The 21,156-nt window shown below is 41.7% G+C and overlaps 1 protein-coding gene across 2 annotated transcripts; it reads right to left on the bottom strand.

The window, feature by feature from the left end:
* Positions 1–494: 494 nt before the first annotated feature.
* LOC116639207 (UDP-glucuronosyltransferase 3A1-like) lies at positions 495–19,781 on the bottom strand. 2 transcript variants are annotated; one of them, XM_032415379.1, is made up of 7 exons: positions 19,688–19,781; positions 17,133–17,234; positions 9,846–9,960; positions 6,689–7,220; positions 4,261–4,492; positions 2,541–2,760; positions 495–793 (listed from the first exon to the last, which is right to left on the bottom strand). In XM_032415379.1, the coding sequence occupies exons 1-7, from the start codon at positions 19,779–19,781 to the stop codon at positions 517–519; spliced, it is 1,572 nt and encodes a 523-aa protein (XP_032271270.1). In that variant the 3' UTR covers positions 495–516. The 2 variants fall into 2 exon arrangements, with proteins under 2 accessions (XP_032271270.1, XP_032271271.1); XM_032415380.1 differs by lacking the exon at positions 17,133–17,234.
* Positions 19,782–21,156: the final 1,375 nt, after the last annotated feature.

Below are 21,156 nucleotides of genomic sequence, written 5' to 3' on the forward strand. Positions count from 1 at the left end.
TCTAGGAACAGGGAGTGGGGAGGAAGGTGGGGGCTGTCTGCTGAAGGTTTGAGTCTCAGTGAGGAGTCCACTGATGAGGGTTAAGAAGCCTGAGATCAAATTCATAGACACAGAAGTAGAACAGGGATTTGCCAAGAGTCAGGGGTGGGGGCATGGGGTAGTATGGGGAGTTATTATTTAATCAGTGCAGTTTTAGTTTGGGAAGATGAAAAGTTCTGGAGATGGATAGTAGTAGTATTTAAACCACAATATGAATGTACTTAATGCCACTAAACTCTATACTTAATGGCTAAAATGGTCAATTTCATGTGATGTATATTACCATAATTTTTTTGAAAGACCCCCAAGAGCGCTTCACAAGAATTTCTGAACAGAGGCGGAAAATAGTGAAACACAATTCACAATTTGTGTGCCACATCAAGTGCCAATATGGGGAAGACACCAGGGGTGTTCTGTGCTGGGGAAAGCCTTCTACAACCAGTGGCTCCCCAAACACCCATCATGGATGCACCTCCATCAGGCCTTCTTCAGCTTCCTGGCCCCGCACAGCCACCTGGCCACCACGCCCAGCAGCTTCCCACAGAGCCACAGGGTGCCCAGGGTGACCAGCAGCAGGAACAAGAAGACGTCCAGCAGGTACTGCTCATGCCACGGCTGCTGCAGGCCGTGGGGCTTGAGGTGTGCCGCACCCCCTGTCTGGAGGATGTGGTCGACCCAGCCCACCAGCCTCTGAGCAGGGGTCAGGGGGTGGGAGCGCCTGATGATGCTGGCGGCCACTGCTGCTGACTTGTACCTGTTGGCAGAGACAGAGGCAGGGTGTTACTCACGTGCTCTCAGAAGTCTTAGAGACCTCGTATCACACATGCACACACACACACACACACACACACACTTTCATCTATATGCACAAAAGACTCAGTTTCAAGGAAAAGTTGTTGGCCTGGCCTTGCCACAGTCTACCTGGGTCCCATGGAAAAGTTCAACCTGGTCCCTCCATGCAAAGATCCATGCCTAGTGCTAAAAGTGCTAATCTATAAAAACTGACTAAGTCTTATAAGGGCTAGTCTCTACCCAAGGAGGCTTATCACATACTATAAATAATTATATGTATAATAAGCAGCTATTTTGTGCTGGTGTCTGGGCTAGATGTCAAACGTGACTCTGGGGATGGGGGCCCAGGACAAGGCCTGTACTTACTGCCTCTTCAGAGCATCATATTGGCCAGCACTGGCTTCATGGGCTGCAGCCCACACATTTGCACAAGACCCTATACTTAGACAGGTCCTATGCTTGCTTTAATTCTCTGCTGTCGTTTTTTGAAATTCTTAAACTTTATAACAATGGGCTCCACATTTCCATTTTACTTTGGGCCCCACAAATTATATACCAAGCCCTGATGTGCAATGTGTAGGGACCATCCCAGCCCAAATGACACCATCATAGGGCTAGCAAATTATGGACATTTCAGATCTAGGTCTTTGAATAGCCAATGAAATTCACAAACTCATTCTTCAGAAAGTGACCATTTGCTCTTCATGAGATACCAAACATAATGAAATGTCTGAGGTTATCTGACCCCTGGAGCTTACAACTTTTCTAGGGTTAAGAATCATAAGCTATGTGGGGACTTCCAGTCATCTAACAAGAACTTATTTGGGTCTCCTTTGTGCAAGGTTATATGATAAGCCTTGAGTTCTGAGTCAGTTTATGCCCTTGAAACTTTAAGTTATTCAGTCCTTTTTATTTATAAGGTAGAAAGAATGAATTTTTCTCTTCATATGAGATCACTGTACTAGATGGGAATTTACCTAAGAAAACATAGGCCCTTTTATTGACTCACTTAATGGAAATTCATCCAAACTTACTTTAGCAGGCCTGTGCTAGGCCCTGGGAACACCAGGGAAAACAAGAGACACACTTGGCTGTCCAGAGGAGCTAACTCTCTACTTTCTAGTGTGAGGGACACATAATAAATTAAGACAGAAAAAACTGGGTTAGTTACTGATCCTGAGAAGTGTTAAGAAGGAAAAATGAATTATGATTGAAGAGGGTGGGAGAGAAGAGCACATTTAGGCCTGTCAGACAAAGACCACCTGCCCCTCTGAGGAGAGGACATTAGAGATGACTCTGACTGTCATGAAGGAGGCAGCACTGTGAAGAGAAGGGAAGGATGTTCTAGGGAGCAGCACTGACAAAAGGCCTGAGGCAGGAAACACTGTGACATATTGGGTGACAGAAAGGCAACCTCCTGACTCAGTTGGAATTCTACTATAAGCACCCCCAAAATATAAGACCTCTCAGAGACCCTGTGTAAGTAGGTCAGGGTCCTCCCAACACTTAAGGCAGAAATTGTTTTCAACATCTAACCCAAATTGCCTAGTCTTGTTCTCAGAGGAAACACATCATCTGTAGGCATCACCCACATATTATTCCGTGTCTCAGATGTTTCAGCTTTTATTGCAAAAAAGTGGCACACAGTGCCCTTTGTGTTTGATGTCTTCATTCAGTCTAAGTGACCACAAGCCCAGAGAGCTTCATACCTCTTGTCTTCTATGACTTGCTTCATCTTCAGAGCCAATGTCTCTGCCTTGATCTGCTTTAGCTGGATAGAGACACCAAACTTTTTGCCTTCTACATGGTTCAGGTTTGCAGGCTGGTCTCCAAAAAGGGGAATCCCCACCATGGGTACACCATGTTGGATGGCCTCCATTATGCTATTCATCCCACCATGGGTGACAAAAAGACGGATGTGTGGATGAGCTGTTTCAATTAAGAAATAGAGCAGAATATTTCAGATTGACAAATTTCAGAATGAAAAGTTTCAGAAAACCATGGAAAACAGGAAGGGTAGAAGAAAATGCCAAGGGAATTTCAAAGTCTGTTGGAGCCATTATAAAGATATTTTGCTTGGGACACATCCAAGGTGCATGTTACTAACATAAAGGATTCCAAACCTTGACTTTTTATGAAAATTCCTTGCCCTAGCCAGAACCCAGCTAAGACTCAGACTCCGGGGACTCTCTAGACAATACTCCTAAGCAAGGCACATATCTCTCTCCATCCACCCATCCATCTTTCTCTCTAACATCCTAGTCATTCCCTTTGTTTCGCTCATCTCTATTTTCTCATTGTGTCTGTCTCTATCTCTCTCTCTTTCTCTTTGTCTTGAGCACTCTTTTCTCACCTGCCAACTTATTTCCCTCTTCTCTGAACTCCTGACACATTCATTGGCATCATAACTCATGTGGCAATCATAAAGTTTATACTATATGCATTGTCTCCTCAAATACATGATTAGCCCCTTGAAAGCAGAGACTAGACCCTACACTTGAGTATTTCCATTTCCAGCATTTCCATCCCATCCTATTTAAAGCTAACTAAGATTATTGTTGAAAATGAAGAGTTTGTCTCAGCCTGTGTCACTCAACTGGGATGCACATCAAAATCTCCTTGTCTCTTCTTTGAAAGGAGCACCATGTGCCCCACTCCAGACTTAAAGAATTAAATTTGCAGAAGAGGAGCCAGGAATCTGTTCCTTCAATTCCCCAGGTTATTTTGAGTCATTATCTTGATCATGAGCCTTTGATTCTGTCAGTGGCTATGGGAGTAAGTGGTCTGTAAAAAGCAGCACTGGGCACAAAGAAAACCTATTGGGGGGATGGTGAGGGAACTCTCTGGTTCCAGAGACAAAATGGACCAGATAACTGACTATGAGGTTGTTCATCTTGGCACTCAGGTATTTTGGCGCATCCTGAAGACACTATTGGCACCAATGCTGTGAAGCTATGAATTGCTCCCACCTTAAAAACTAAGAAAGATGTGTTTGTGGGAGGAGTAGGTGTATATATATACATGTAAGTGCATGTGATGAACAGTTACTCTTGAAGCCACTAAATACAGTGGCAACATCCTTCCGGTATGTTTTCTTTAGAATCCATAGGTTGTTTCAGATTGTGTTTGCGTGACCCTGTTCAAGACCAAATGCAGTAGGTCAAGGTGACTTTGATGTCTGCCGACATCTGGCCTGGGATAGAAAACAGTGAAGGGGAGATGGCTGTTTGGGCACTGATCTCATTAGAAGTAGGGTCTGATGCCCCAAGAACTCCAGCTGGCTGCTCTGTTCCTGCCTTCTGCAGACTTACCTTTAGCTATTAGCAGCTCCTTCTAGTGCAAATGGGATTGCCCTACTAGAGGTCAGAGCCTGATGAGTTCTAAAAATATGTAAATGACAAGGGTGAAGCAGACCTGGGCAGTCCTTACCCAGGAGATCATTCTGAGGAAGCCAGTTCACAATTTTCACATTTGCTGACAATCTGATGTCTTTGGGCCAATGAGAAGGCTTATATTTCCATATAACCCCTTGAGAGAGATGAGCAAAGGCACTGTTCATCTCCCTGAGAAGTTCCTGGGCTTGAAAGTTGCTCACCATGGAGCCCAGGGCCACAAGGACAAAACCAGAGTCTCCAAACTTGGTGATAAAATTCTCAAATTCCTGGAGAAAGGTAAGAAAGGAAAAGGAGGTGAGCAAAGTTGTTCATGAAAGCCTAGACAGCCATGAAATGAAAGCCAGATATTTACTGAACACACCCTCTTATCCTTCTCTGAGCAAATAGCCCCTGGCACAGCTCAGTACCCTGTGCATGGTGCTTATGCCCATGGTGTTGGTGGGAATATCTTTCTTCTTTAAAATCCTGATGTCAGGGCCATCCTAGACCCTCTGCTCATCGTAGGTCAATGGAGACATGGTCACTTGGGAATTTTCCAAGGCCACCAGAAAATGGTAGCATAGGAAGAATACTGGTGGGATGTTAGGGTCCAGCAGAGAGAGGTGCTACATCTGAGGCTACATTGGAGAAGCTGGGAGAAGGCCTCTAGCATAAGTATTAGAAATGGAGAAAGGCTCCTGACTACTCACACTCTGTACCACGTACAGTGCTTTGCTCTGATACATTGTGATATTCTTATTAACTGATCTTTGTAACTTATCTTCTACCTCAGTGGCTCACCCACACAACTGCAAATTATATCCACATAAGAAGACAAAAAATGGTAGTGCCCAGTCCTAACTCCAAACTTGGGCAGTTTATTTTTTAAAGTCCTCAGGCAATACTTAAGGAAGGTTGGGATTTAATGTTGTAATCTTGGCTTTAACACAGTTGTGGTCAATTCTTGCTTCAAGTATTTCTTCAGACCCTGACTCTGGACTACTGGAGCCCCCTTCCCCAGCTTCTAGACCCTCATCCCTGGAATGATTCCATCCAGCATAACACTGCTTGATTTACCATCTCAAAGGACCACTTTGACTACAGCTTTGTTGTTCTTCTTAATTAAAAAAGCCACATGAGACACTACGTAAAAACTGGAAAACATAGAGAAAATTTTTTGAAAAAAGCCTCTTCTTCTCACAGCCATTACAACCCTTACTTCCATTATGCTCCTGCTTAACAATCCCCTCCCCCTACCCTATAACCAAGGCCTAACCCACCTTCCTATCAAGTAAAGTCTCCTGCAATCTGGCCTGGCTATATTTATGCAATTGAATCTTCTAGTCCAGTCTAGCTAGAGTCACCAAAGGAACTCAGAGTCATGCCTGTCTTATTTTTGACACTTTGAGCTATTTGTTCTCTCCAACTGGCACTCCTTCCCTCCTTAGCTCCATCCATAAAAAATCCTGCCATCAACTCAAAGCCCATCTAGCCCATGGATCATTCTCCAACTCTCCCTGCTTACTCACTTTAAGGTCAGTCAATGAAGGGTGGATGCTTGGGGGCCTGGAAGACCCAGGCCAAATCAAGTCTCCCTCGCTCTGAAATGAATGGCAGTGGGAAAGTCACTTATGCCAAGTCCCTGTCTCCTTGTTTATAAAAATGGAGATCATCATACTTCCCTCCAGGTGGCAAGATATTAAATAAGATAAATTCCATAAAATGGCAACCCAGTGCTGATAGGCAACAGGAAGCCAACTCATCTTAGCTCCCCTCCCTTTAAAAACTTCTACTGCAGTAGTTCTGAGTTTACGCCTTCAAACCAGCTCAGCAGCTTTCACAATTTATAATGCCCAGGACTGACCCCAGATCAATCAAATCAGAAGGCCTATGTGGAATCAGGAACTAGGGCTCTACAGGCTGGGGATGCTGGTGATGATGTCCACAGTTCTTACTGTCAGTTCCACACAGTTCCACCTTGGTTACATAGTATTGTGTGTTTCATTGTGACTAACTCATCTCTTTAACAATTCTCACATGTAATGGATGCTTGCCCCACAGTTACTATACATATGATCATACAAAATGCACATGAAAATATTAACTTATTAAAAGCCTTATCCCAGGGCACCTGGATGGCTCAGTGGAAAGAGCATGCAACTCTCAACTTCCGTGTTGTGAGTTTGAGCCCCTCGTGGGGTTTAGAGATTACTGAAAAAAAAAAAAAAAAAATGAAAAGCTTATCCCACCAGCGCCAGAACTGAAGAGGACCCCGGGTATACTATGTAAGGAGGTCCTCAATCTCAGGGTTATTCAGTCCTAACACTATAATTGCATGACCCTGAGAGTGAGTCTTCCTTAAAAACCATGTCTTAGGTGCACTTGCCTCACCCTACTCTGTCCCAGTTCCCACTGGCATGGGAGCCACCAACTCTGCACTGCAGAGCTCTGCATGAAGTCCATATTGAGTACTAATCACTTACTTGTGGCACTGGTTTAACAGCTCTGGCCATTAAGCCTCCAACATACACAGTGTTGGGAAGCAGGGGCCGAGCAAATTCAAGGGCAAAGTCAGAGTTAACAAACCACAGCTCTGCTTTCTTTAGAAGATGAGACAAAACTGGCCTAGAGCCTTCTGGGAAATGCTCTCTGATGGTGTTGTCATATACAGACTGGATTTGCCATTGGCTTATGGAGAAATCAAAGAGCATCAGAAAATTCTTCACTCGACCCCAGAAGTCCATGTGGTCACTTAGGAAGGAACGGAATACTGGCACATAAGACAAGGGGTTTGGCAGTCCAATATCTATAGTGCCAAACGAGGAAGAGAGAATGGACACAAATGGTTTTCCAAGCTTCTCGGCAACCAGGAAAGGACAGTAGTCAAAATTTTCAACTATCACTAGGTCAAAGTTCTCATTCTTTAAGGTGTCCATGATATCCTTTCTCCTTAGAAAATGACTGCACTGAAGCCCCAGTTGTTCCATAAAGCTTAAAAACTTTCCAAATGTGTATCTGTAAGAAAGAAAAGAAGAATGGTGAATATTCACTGGAGTTGTTAATTTCACAATACATAAAGGAACCTTGGTCTACAAAGAAAATACCGCAGGTGAGCAAGACCACATCTAGCAGCAGTGCATCTATTCTACCACTGTCCATAAATACCCTCATCTCAGTTACTCTGAGAACATGCTCTGCTCTGGAGAGTGTTCCCTTCCTCCCCTCCTCTTCCTTCTCTCATCCAAATCCCAAGCACTCTCTATGCCACTTTATTCAAAAAACTATGACTTTGAGTTCTTAATTCTTGAAATCCATGAGCACAACTGAATTATGTTAACTGAAAACAAATTGTCACTGTTGGACCTTCTGCTCTGGGAACCTTCTCTGACCATAGCAAATCTCATAGAACTCCTTCTACTTGATAAATTCTGTAATGTTCTCATTACCTTTCTTTTACATACTGACTTTTTATGAGTGATTTTCTTGTTTACTCAGCCAAACTGTGGAAGTCACTTGATGACACAGTTCCATAAATATTGATCATATAGGCTATTTTTAAAAATCACTGTGTATTCTAGGGCATGTGATGTGATGAGCACTGGGTGTTATACGCGACTGATAAATTATAGAATACTACATCTGAAAAAAAGATCACTGTGTATTCTAAATGTGATACATCACCTCACCCAAGGGACTATTTTATCACATTAGAACTCAAACTTCAGCTAAGATGGGAATTTCACCTTTCTATGCCCACAAGTTTGGCAATGAAAGAAACAGAAGAGAAGAGAGAGAAGAAGAGAAGAGAAGAGAAGAGAAAGAAGAGAAGAGAAGAGAAAAGAAGAGAAAATAAAGAAAGGAAAAGCAAAGCAAAGCAAGGCCTGGTTAATAATAAACATATTATTAGCTTTTTTACTTCAATGCAGATTGACATGTCCAGAGAAGATAGTGATAAAGAGTACTAACATGTAATTAAGACTTTGCCCATGGGAATATTCCAGGGACCTATCTCCTTACAAGGCTCTCCCATCACTGCCTATATAGAATATGACTCCTTCCTTCCTGTTTGTACACCTATGGGGAAATAGATAAGAATGTCCACCCGCACTTTAAGGTATCAGAGGTAACAAGTGCAAAAGCTCAAGACATCAGTGGCCTGCTGGCTACATGGAGGACCAAGAGAATCAATACCCCGGCACCCTGTAATTGTACACTACTGTACCATTGCACCCCAGATAGAGAAGGACCAGAAGCGAAGAACTTATTAACAATATACAGATCTCTGCCTGATATTTAGGAACAACTTCAAGTCATACAATGGAAGTAATTGGCAAAAATCATCCTTGGCTGTGTATTTTTGAAGATTTCATGTAACAAAGGAGTGTGATTGTCAGATATTTTAGATAATTTCAGTAGTGCTGTAAAAATTCCTAGGATATATTGCATTAATCATATTTAAAATTAAGCTAACAAACAGAAGAAAATGTTTAAGAATGCATGGTTACTTATGCCTGTCTCCAAAAATATTACATTAAGGGAGAAGAGACAAGGCATGTATTTAAAATATATAACTAACAGTGCAAGATAATATAGACTAAGTATCAAATGAATAGGTTACATCAGACCTAGACAAGAGGGACTGTGGCTTCCCAGTTTAAGGAAAAAGACTTTCTGAAAAAAAGTAAATGTAAGCAAGATCTTGACTAGTAAGTAAAATTTTCAAGGTGAAAAGAAGGCAAGGCCACTGTAATTATTCAAAATAGGCATGGATTTTTGTCTTTCCCCATTTATGTCTAAGACGAAGGAGTTATGTGTTCCTTTCCATTCAGATAAGGCAAAAGGAGTCATGTCTTATTTTGCATAAGACTGATGGCTTTTTACAAGGACTTTATACGGCCAGGTGCCTGGGTGGCTCAGTCGGTAAAGCATCCAACTCTTGATTTCAGCTCAAGTCATGGTCTCAGGGTTGTGAGACTGAGCCCTCCATCGGGCTCCATGCTCAGCAGGGAGTCTGCTTGAGATTCTCTCCCTCTCCCTCTCTCTCTCTCTGGCTCTTACTTTGCCCCTCCCCCCACTCCTGCTCACTCCCTCTCTCTCTCTCTCCCTCTTTCTCTCTCTCTCTGGGTTGCCCCAGCATATAAATCTTTTTTTTTTTTTTTAAAGGACTTTACATGACCAGATGTTCAACTACTACAAAATCAATGTTCATAAGTCTCCTCCACCATGAATGGAATATATGTGAAGAAAAGAAGGAAAAATAAGTGCAAGAAGGTCACTTTCATTTCCCTACCAACAGTGATAGGTTGAGGTACCTATACTTCTGTGTTGGGGAGGTTATAAGCAAAGATGTAAGAGAAGTGTTGAAAGGATGTCCCAGAAGGAACAGCTTCTACTTTCTACAGAAATCCATTCATGGAACAGGGACAGTGCAGAGCAAAGAAGAATCTCCAGTGACTGAATTGGATAATTTGGTGTGAATACTTGTTTCCCCAACCATCCACTCATCATGTATCCCTTCATCTACCCACCCATCCATCCATCCCTTTCTTATGTCTTCAGTCCAAACATCCATCCATCCATCCATTCATTTGTATCACTAAAATTGACTCTTTGGTTCAAATAATAAAAAATAACAATTACCTGTCACTCAAAGCTTCTCCCATAAGAAAATCAAAATTCTCCTTCAATCTTTTGTTATAATCTTCAGGTGGAAGCCAAGAAATAACTTGGTATGATTTTTCCTTCTCTTTAAAATCTAAAAAACACCCATGGGTTAAAAATGTTAAATATGTCACAAAACATGGATTAACATTAGCGTGATAAGATCAATATTTGTTTGCTCAAATAATTTTATATTTATTTGAATGTTTGCCTTTTGAACTATTTTTATATGGTTTGGTTGCATTCTCATTCATTCAATCTTATAAAATGATAACATGTATTGAGAACCTTACACTGATTAAGGAGTGCTTCTCAATTTAAAGTTATGGAAGCTTCCATTTATTTTTTTTAAGATTTATTTATTTGAGAGAGAGAGAGCACATGTGAGTGAGGGAAGGGGCAGAGGGAGAGAGAGAGCGAGGAAGAGAATTTCAAGCAGACTCTGCTGGGTGCAGAGACCGAGGAAGGGCTCAATCTCAGGACCCTGAGATCATGACCTGAGGCGAAATCAAGAGTCATATGCTTAACTGACTGAGCCACCCAGGCGCCCTGGAAGCTTCCTGGGATCAAGCCCCACATCTGGATCCCTGCTCAACAAGGAGCCTTCTTCGCCCTCTCCCTCTACCCCTCCCCCGTGCTTGTGCTTTCTCTCTCACACTCTCTCGCAAATAAATAAATAAAATCTTTTAAAAAATTTTTAAAAAAGCTTCCATAAGGTATAGCTATTTGTCTCATTTTACAGATGAGAAAACAAAGGTAATTGAAGATTATCTTAAGCAAATTAAGATACTTTGTCAAAATTGCACACATAGGAAGTGATAAAGTCTGTTTGATTCCAGAGCCTCTGCTCTGTTTTAGAAAAGCTCATTTTCATTATTTAGAGTGATAAATCCAAATCGTTTTTTGATTCAGTAAAAAGTACAAAAAAGTACTAAGAAGCTTACATAAAATAGTAGACCTCTGTACCTCTACTTACCAGCATGACTTCTCCCACATATCCATGTGTAATGAAAAGTCTGAGTCCATTTATGATGTTTGACTCCTGACAGTTTTCAAGCCCTATCTCCCACTCTCTCTTCAGTGTTTCACTTGGGCAAACTATTAAGAAAGTCAACATGCTCCTACCCTTGGCCACAGTGGAAGTTTCAAACCATGCAAGTAAAGACCAATGAGGGGGAACCCTCAACACATCTCAACTCTCTACCCACAATGAAAACTCAAACTAGTCATCCCTCCCTCCTCTGGAAAGCCATTTTTCAGATTTACTTAGGAGCCTTTCCTACTCTTCTTAAAAAAAAAAAAAAAATAAGCCTTATTATTTGAGTAATAAATATTCCATACTCTCTTATACATGTATGCTTTCATCAGTCATAACATCCAATCAAATGTGTGTAAACTGGGGATAGATTAATGCACAGTCTTACACATTGAAACTACCAAGCCCAATCTTAGTGAAAGTACTGCTATCCAAGTATGTACTGGCAAATACTTTGCGATCACAGATTTGGCTAGTATGTTCTTCAGTACCTATGTCAACAGACTCTCAACATCAGTTTGCCTTCACTTTGGAAAGGACACAGTGCACCTTTAACTAGTTATCCATGGGGTATTTCAACATCCTACCATTGGCCACAATTTTATTGGCAAAATCTTAACCACATCCAACTTTCACCAGAAGCCCAGGTAGGACATTATATTGAAAATATCCCACTCTAAGGAGATTCATTTGACATACTTCTTCAGGACAGAGCAACATTCCCACAGGAGTGCACAGAAAGGGACGTGCCATTGCCCCACGCAAAGCTCAAGGCCTAGGACCTCGGTTAAATTCCTAGGAAGTATTTGATCAGTTAAGGCCTCTCTATCCATGACACTATCAAGAAACAACTACTGGGCCACCTGGGTGGCTCAGTCGGTTAAGCATCTGACTCTGGCTCAGGTCAATCTCGGGGCCCTGGGAATCGAGCCCCAAGTTGGGATCCCCTTTGAGTGAGGAGTCTGCTTCTTCTTCTCCCTCTCCCTCTGCCCCTCCCACTGCTTGTGTGTTATCTCTCTCTCTCTCTCAAATAAATGAACCAAATATTTATTAAAAAAAAAAAGAAACAACTATTGACTCATAACACCACAATACCTCAAGAAGTCCAACAACTTTTAAGCCTTTTTGCAATCTGGAGGCAATATATTTCTGATTTATACATTTTCCTTAAATCCATTTATACTTATTTTTGAAAATCAGCCCACTTTGAATAAGGCCAAATAACAAAAAGATCTAAAATCTGTCCAAACTACAATACAATACGCACTGTCATTAGTGCCCCCCACATTTGCATTCATTATAAAGGCTTCAGCAACCTCTTCCCATGCTTTCTGGAGTTCTCTAGACCACCTGTTGATAGCAGTATTAGTCTCCAATTTCTACTGTAGTAAATTACTACAAACTTATTACAAATTTATTATCTTATAATTCTGGAGATCAGAAGTCCAAAATGGGTCTCACTAGGACAAGAGCAAGTTGTGGGCAGGCCAGCATTCCTTTTGGAGGCTCTGAAAGACATTTTCTTGCCTTTTCCATCTTTTAGTGATTGTCTTCATTCCTTGGCTCATGGCCTCCTTTTAACTGACAATGACATCATCCATCATCTGACTTTCCTTCCATTATCACATTTCCTTCTCTTACTCTCCTGTCATCTCTTTTTTTTTAAAATCGGTTAATTAACATATAGTGTATTATTAGTTTCAGAGGCAGAGTTTAGTGATTCATTAGTTGCATATAACACCCAGTGCTCATTACATCAAGTGCCCTCCTTAATGTCCATCACCCAGTTACCCCATACCCCTCCCACCTCCCCAATCATCTCTTTTTTTTAGAAGGACTCTTGGAACTATATAGAGCCCAAATGGATAATCCAAGACAATCTTCCCATCTCAAAATCCTTATGTTAATCACATCTGCAAAGTTCCTTTGCCATGTAAGGCAGCATATTCATTGGTTCTAAAGATTAGAGCATATCTTTGGGTGGGGACATTATCTTCTACCACCATGTTCTGCTTTCTGGACCTCAAACACTCATGTCCATATCACATACAAAATATAATCACTCCATCCCAACATTCCCACAAGTCTCAAACCATCACATCACCAACTCATAGTTCAAAATTTCATCTAAATGTCATTAGCTTGAATGTCCCAAATTATATTATCCAAATAATTCAATAAAGTATGGGTGGGACAATCTGGATACGATCCATCTGTGGACCTATGAAAATTAGGAAATAAGTTTATCTGCTTCCAAGAAACATTAAGATACCAGTTACAGATATTATCATTCAAAGTGGAACAAAATGGAAGGAAAATATGAATTTCTGGTCCTAAGAAATGTTGACATCCAACTGGGCAGACCATGTTAGGTTTTAAAAACTGGAAATAACCTGCTGTGACTTGAAGCTCAGCACTGTAAGCTTGAAGTTCTACCCTTTGTACTCACTGCTTCACACTCAGACTTTTCATTTGTTCTTCATGAAAGGTAGCATAAGTTCTCAGCTAAATAGTTTATGAGCGTGTTTCTGAGTTCAATGACCTTCTTTCATGTCACTCTTTCTCTGTCCTTTTAGTCCAAATTGGCAGTATTTATCCTGTATAAAATTCGCAAGTACCTTATGGATCTTCTGGGTATATCATGGGAATTCACTCTGCTAGACAAGAGCTGCTACACAGATCTTTAAAAAGAATTTCACCTCTACTTTTGGCTTCAGCCAACAGGGCTGAGGGGACTCATGATTCACACACCCAATATTTAAAGAGCTCTGTGAGACTGAATATTCTGACCTATTCAGAGGCAACAGCAAGAGGTTATCGAGCCACACCACTGGTTTTCTCTTTGCTGGCAGCAAATCCCCTAATTTTAGAATCTTTTGCAATCTGGATAGGCTGAGAATTTCCCAAATCATGAAGTCTTCATTTCTTTATGCTTAATGGTTCTTCCTTCAATTTATCTCTTTCCTCTCACATTTTACTATAAGAAGCAAGAAATCCTTACCATCTGTATTTTTACCAGAAGTGTGTTTATGATGATTTACATATTGTCTCAGACAATACAGATTTTCTCTACCATGCTCCTTACTTCCTTCTTAGTCCTCATTAGCAGAGTTCTTATATTTTTTATTAAGACACAAATGACATGTAACATTACATTAGCTTCAGGTGTAAAACATAATGATTTGATATTTTTATATATTGCAACAGAGTTCTTAACATCCACATTTCTACAAATAGTCTCTTCAAAACTATCTAGACTTACTCTATCATGCTTCTTAATATTTTTCCAACCTCTATCAATAACCCAATTATAATGCCAGATATTGGTTGGAGCAGTAGTGTATGTGAATATTGAAAATCTTTGCTTCTTCAATCTGATATCATTTCTTTATTAAAGTAGTAAATAAATGAACAAGACAGGGAAGTGTGTCCAAACAAGGAGTTAATAAATGGTTCAAATGTTACAATGCACTGAAATGGGCATCAGGCCAGAAATAATAACTCAGTCATGTGTTTTCCCCATTTGCAGACATCTAGTCAAGCTCTATTCCTAAGGTAAAGAATTAATACACTGTTTCAAAGCCTCAGAAATACCTGTGATTGGGGAATATTGGAAGAAACTCTAGACTTTTAAACCTGGAAACTAAGGATAAAACTGAAGGGATCCAAAAGAAGACATAAAAATGGCCAACAGACACATGAAAAAATGCTCGACATCAGGGAAATACAAATCAAAACCACAATGAGATATCACCTCACACCAGTCAGAATGGCTAAAATTAACAACGTAGGAAACAGACAGATGTTGGTGAGGATGCGGAGAAAGGGGAACCCTCCTACACTGTTGGTGGGAATGCAAGCTGGTGCAGCCACTCTGGAAAACAGGATGGAGGTTCCTCAAAAAGTTGAAAATAGAGCTACCATACGATCCAGCAACTGCACTACTGGGAATTTATCCAAAGTATACAAACATAGTGATTCGAAGGGGCACCTGCACCCCAATGTTTATAGTAGCAATGTCCACAATAGCCAAAATATGGAAAGAGTCCAGATGTCCATTGACAGATGAATGGATAAAGAAGATGTGGTATATATACACAATGGAATACTACTCAGCCATCAAAAAAAGGAAATCTTGCCATTTGCAACGACATGGATGGAACTAGAGGGTATTATGCAAAGTGAAATAAGTCAGTCAGAGAAAGATAAATACCATATGAATTCACTCATATGTGGAATTTAAGAGACAAAACAGAGGATCATAGGGGAAGAGAGGAGAAAATAAAACAAGACAAAATCAGAGAGGGAAACAAACCATAAGAGACTCTTAACTCTAGGAAACAAACTGAGGGTTGCTGGAGGGGAGGTGGGGGGGTATGGGGTAACTGGGTGATAGGCATTAAGGAGGGCACTTGATATAATGAGCACTGGGTATTATATGCAACTGATGAACCACTAAATTCTACCTCTGAAACTAATAAAAAAAAAAAAAATACTGAAGGGATCCATGAACTCCCCAAATTGTTTATAGATTTTTGTGTACATATATTTATTAAAGGGGTAGAAGGTCTGAAGCTTTTATTAGTTTCTCAAAATTCATGGAAACTACCAGAATTATTTTTTAATCAATCTAAAATTTTAATTTAACTTAATTTCATTAAAAATTTTAATTAAATTTAATTGCAATTTTCAAAATTAAGAATAACTACCTTGAAAATAATACACTACAGCTATTTAATCATGTCTGTGGTCAACACAGATGCAAAAAGATATGTATATAAATCATGTTCAGTGATGAATGCAGAACCTAATCTAGAAGGTGATTTAAATGATTTTAAGTAGGGACTCAAATAGATATTGGTACACCAGTTTTCATAGCAGCATTAATCAAAATATCCAAAAGGTGGAAACAACCCACATGCCCATCGACAGATGTCTGGATTAACAAAATGTGGTATATACTTACAATGGAACATTATACAGTCTTAAAAAAGGAAGGAAATTGTGATCCATACTACAGCATGGATGAGCCTTGAAGACATTATGCAACATGAAACAAGCCAGACACAAAAAGACAAATATTGTATGTTTCTACTTAAATGAGGTATCTAGAATAGCCAAATTATTGAGAAATAAAGTAGAATAATGGTTACCAAGGGCTGCCCACAAGGGGTAGTTGGCAGTTACCATATAATCAGTACAGAGTTCTCGTTTGTGATGAGGGAAATGTTCTAGAGAGCAACAGCAGTGATGGTTGCTTAACAATATGAATGTACTTAAAGTCACTAAACTTAAAAATCAAATGTTTAAGAGGTCAATTTTATGCTGTGTATATTTTACCACAATAAAAATCTTGAAAGAAATTTTCACAGAAAAAATTGTTTTAACAAAATCTGAACAATAACAAAGCCTGATCACCTTCAAAGTTTTATAATTTTTCAGAATTTTATTCCCTGAAGATGCTGCTTAAAATTGCATCTTTTTTTAAATCAAAGCCTGAGAAAACTTCAGATTGAGCAATCCAGAGCTTAAAGTCCTAAATCCACCCAACACTATTATTAACCTGCCATATCACCTTAAGCAAACCATTTCAGTTCTCTGGGCTGCTGTTTTCTTGTCTTTCAACAGAAAAGAGTTGATAAGATTTGCTCATTTTAGCTAAAATTCATTGGATTCAATGATTCAGTTAAGAACGTCCAACATCATTATACACAAACTGTTGACCAGGCATTGATTTTTCTAGAAAACAAAATCATCTCAGTGATAGATTCTGATCTTAGCTGGATAAATAAGGGATTTCTTAAGAAAGTTTTCTTAGATTTCAGATATCATAAAAGGAGAAAGTGATCTATGATATAAAAAAAAGGAATCTGTGATATAAGAAAAGAAAATGGCATATTTGGCTGAACACTTCTGTTCACATGCTTTCAAGCTGTTATGAAGTACCATTTACCAAAATAATCTGCAATATATGGAGGGTTGCTTGGGATGAAGTGGAAGGCAAGGTAAGGGGGGAAAATATGGGACTACAGAGTGTGGAGTGCTGGGAGATAGAGCCAAGAAGTTTTCCAACACCTTACATCAACACACACACACACACACACACACACACACTTTTCATTCTTTCAGTCCAATTAGATTTTAAAAACAGTTTTCTAAGCAAAAGGTATTGTTTTACTCTACACTTTGCATAGAGTAGAAGAAATAAAAAAATTGGTGAGAAAAGATACCTGATATTAATGAATTTCCTCTCTGGTGAAGCATAGTGACATTATGACCGTGATCTTGAAGAATTTGAGACACCCGGTCCAGCAGTAGATGATGGCTTCCACCTAGGAACAATGTACAACTTCACTTTTGAAATGAGGATAATAAAATGCCTAAAGCTGATAGGTTAAGAGATCCAGGAGATGAGAATTAGCCGACAGAAAGCTGATGGTGAGTAGAGGAAGATGAGCTTCATCTCCATTTGGGTAAGCCCCAGCCACTCACTCAGGGCCCAGTGGCCCAAATCTTGACTTTGGCAAACCTACATCAGATCCTCATTGTGACTCCAGTCACAAAAATGACCAACCATCAGTGTGACGAGCTTCTCTGCTTATGCCTTAAGGAATTCCTGATCCTAAGTATATGCTAATTTTAGCTAAGCCTTATGGAGACACTGTGCTCTAAAGAAATAACTGTACTTGTGTAAAGTGTGGCACAGTGCCCTATATGAGCGTGAAGGATTCCCAATGGACAATTAGTCAGAGTTCGTTCTGGAATCTTACTCTTTGGAAATCTATGCTAGTGTAGGAGGCAGAAACATGGGAACTTGAATATCAGTCCAAGAAAGAGCCATTGGACCAGAATGAAGCTGAGCCACCACTTAGAGCCAAAATCCTTGAGCTTCAAATATACTTGGCAGGATGTTTCTCAGTTGGTGCCTGAATTTTGCTGAACATCAAATTAAGGCATTCAGAATAACTGTGGGCCCTTGAGGTGGAATTACAGGATCCTGTATGCATGAGAGACTGGGGCATCACCCATCCTAGGAAAATCCTGGGATCCTAAGGAAACAGAAGCTTGATCATCTGGGGAGGTACAGGTTCTATCACACTAAATCTTATCCAAAACCATATGAATCATGGGACATTTGGTTGAATCTATGAGTCTCAGTAGCAGAGAAAGTCAGACCAGGAGGGAAGGAATAGAATTTGCCCAAGTTGGGAAGTGGGAGCTGTTTGGAAGATGCAAGTCCCGTGATGACTGGGTCAGCAGAGAGGGATGTCGGACTACTGCAACGGTGTGTATCTGTGGAAATTACCGGAAATTACCCTAGTTTTTAAAATCTGTGCTTGCGTTGCCTGAGGTAACACGGATTATATAAAACACAAACTCCTACCCCCTCAGACTGCCTGTTCTGGCTTCACATTTAACCCTCGGAAGAAAAGGATACGCGGGAGAAGCCAGCCCGCACTCGCGGCCTTTCCGGAGGGTCTTGGTGAGCCCGGTGCATTCTGGGCCAGAGGTGGGGCTTCCAGCGCCTCCAAACCACACCCGCTCCCTCTCAGAGTCCAGAGGACGCACGCTTTGAAGAGGTGAGGGAGCTCTTTGGTATCACCACTATTAACAATCAAAACGCGACAAAAAAAAAAAAAAAAAAGAGTTCGAAAGGAGTTACAGGGTTTCTTAAAGAGTTGTTTTTTTTTTTTTAATCCCCACTGAAAAGTGCGTGAGACTGGAAGCTGTGGACAGGCTGGTCTTGGGATAAGAAACCCCAACTAAATTCCTGATGTGTACCATTAGGGAGGCCTGGTGTGCTCTGACAAAAGGTGCCTGATGTCCTGACCCTTAGTTTCCTGTTCAGGAAAACACTGTGGGGCCTAAATGCGATTATTTATGGTTCTTTCCAGCTCTAAGATTTCCCCGATTCCCAGTGATCTATACACAGTTACGTAAAAGAGCCCACTGTGGGTGGAAATACAATCTTGGGAAATCTCCATCTTATGATAACCCTTTATCCTGATCCTTGTCCCTTTATCTTATGATGACCCCTTATCCTGATCCTTTTCCCTTTATCTCTTTTCCTTTTCATCTTCTATTCCCTTTGGTGCAAAAGTAAAGGAAGTAAAACTGGGGCCACAAAATGCAGAATTAACAGTCCCCCGAATCCTTCAAACACTTCCAGCAGCACCGGTGAAAGGAGCGGGCATTGGCGAGACCCGAATGTCCAAGGTCCAGTCCCCAGCCCTGGCCAGTTCTCCAAGTTCCCTCGGGATGGAAAGCACTCCACCCTCCTAGGTGTCATTGAAATACCTTCCCTGCTCCACCTTGGCTCCCCTGCAGTGTCAGAAAATTAGTGCTTCTGCCCCCCGTAAGCTCCTTTCCCTGGCCTCCAAGAGCCTGCACACGCTCCTACAGTCTCTTTTGGCAACGGCTGCGCGCCCCCCAGAAATTTAGGGTGAGCCTCTGAATTTGCAGCCCGCTCCCTGGAGGAGGCAGCCCCGGGTCTCCAGCCCTGAGAGGGATCGCAAACTTCTGGACCCATTTCCCGCGCCTAGGAGAGCAAATCTGAGTAGGAAAAGAGAGGGAAAAGTATTCTATTTTCTCAGGAAGTTTCTTCACCTCTCGGTGGTAGGGGCCCCTCATTTCCCCACAACCCCCTCCTGCCTCTTCCCCCTCTAGCCTGGGACCCAAGCCCAGTCTGGAAAACCACCTGGAGTGACCCTCTGACCCAGCGCTATTTGACTGAGCCTTCCCGCGGGTGTCTGGGACGCGCCTGATTCTCCCGCCAAGCACTCACCCACCAAAGACAGAGTTAGAATTTTGGCGGCCTCTGAGAGCAGGAACCCCGGCAGAAGGAAGCCAGCGAGCAGTAGCGCCCGCTGCCCCGCCATGCTCGCTCTGCTGTGAGCCGGGGAGCCCAGCCCAGTGCGCTGAGCCCTGCGCCCCGCGCCTCGCGCCTCGCACAGCGCAGCGACCTGTGCGCCCTGGGCACACGCTCCGCTCGGAGCCAAGGAAATGCGCTGGCGGGCAGATTGGGAAGACGTGAGAGATGGACCCCGCCTGTGTTCTCTTCCGTTTGCGGTTTCTTGCCCTTCTGCTCCACCTCCCAGGGTGCCTGCTCCACTGGCTAATTTGTCCTCACCCTTCCTAACCCCGGACATCGGGAAGGAGGGGTTAGTGAGCTGTCCTTAACCCCTCTCTGTCCGCGTAATCACCACACTCTCCGCAGAGAAGGTACTCTGAACCAGGAATGCAGGGACCTTAGGAATTTGCTTCCAAGATAGTTCCACCTCCAGGTGACCCACACCCATCCCCATTTTAGGGACCCTTCCACGAATTTTCCCACCTCCTAACTGCTCTGGTGACCTCATACTGTCATCCGCATACTCCATTTCCCTAGATATTTGCTTAAAATCTCTGAGACGCTACTCCCTGGAGGTAGTGTCTACTCCCTGGGAGTAGCTTATGTCTACTCTCTAGAAGAAAACCCCCAAGAGAAGTCGACCTACCATTCCTGGATTGTGTTCTGAAGACCTCTTAAGGAGGTCATTCATTCATGAAGAGGTGCTAGAGTCCTAACTCCAGAAGTCCAAGTCTTTACCTGGAGGTTTGAACCTCTAAAGCTGAGATTATAATTCTGAATGAGAATTATAAAATAGGACTGGGAATCTTATCACAGTCTCCTCAGGCACCAAACTGAAGACATCTTGTAATTCTGCCTCTTTGTAATGTCAGCCCTGGCAAGGACAGGGCATGGAAACCCCAGGAGGCATCTTTACATTCTCTATCCCCAAAGCAAACCTCTTGTAAAGGTTTTCAGTGCAGCTTCCCTTACAGCCTGTCACAGGTAACAATTCTCTTTTCCAAGGGGCAGGGGAGGATAATTCTGTGAAAACTTTTACTTTCCTGATCAAAGAGCTATATTTCTTTGAAAGCTATATTATATAGCTTTCTGAGCTTTGACAAGAGTTTACAGGAAAGGCAAATAGAAAATGAAAGGATTTGTAAAGTACCCATTTTAGGTGTGATTCCAAGTGGTAGAGGCAGGAGAGAGGGAAACAGGCTGAGAAGATACTGGACATGGAGGCTGGAATGGTTCAGGCTCAGTGCTTCGAAGAGAGGCGTGACGAGGAAAGTGGCTTCAAGGCTTAAAATATGAAGGTCACTGTTCCAAATTACCCTGGGACAAAATCACAGAACAGCCCTTGCTGACTGGCAAATAAAGAAGGCCATAAGGGCTGAATAAAGAATTCCAATTTTAGGAAG

The sequence above is a fragment of the Phoca vitulina genome, unplaced genomic scaffold (genome assembly GCF_004348235.1).
Source record: "Phoca vitulina isolate PV1807 unplaced genomic scaffold, GSC_HSeal_1.0 scaffold17, whole genome shotgun sequence".
In the NCBI taxonomy this organism is placed as follows: Eukaryota; Metazoa; Chordata; class Mammalia; order Carnivora; family Phocidae; genus Phoca; species Phoca vitulina.

Coding starts and splice junctions, on each gene's coding strand:
- LOC116639207 (XM_032415379.1), bottom strand. CDS start 19,781: ATGGCGGGGCAGCGGGCGCTACTGCTCGCTGGCTTCCTTCTGCCGGGG. Junction 9,961..17,132: donor AGGAAATTCATTAATATCAG/GTATCTTTTCTC, acceptor GGTGTTTTTTAG/ATTTTAAAGAGAAGGAAAAA. Junction 4,493..6,688: donor CTGTTAAACCAGTGCCACAA/GTAAGTGATTAG, acceptor ACCTTTCTCCAG/GAATTTGAGAATTTTATCAC.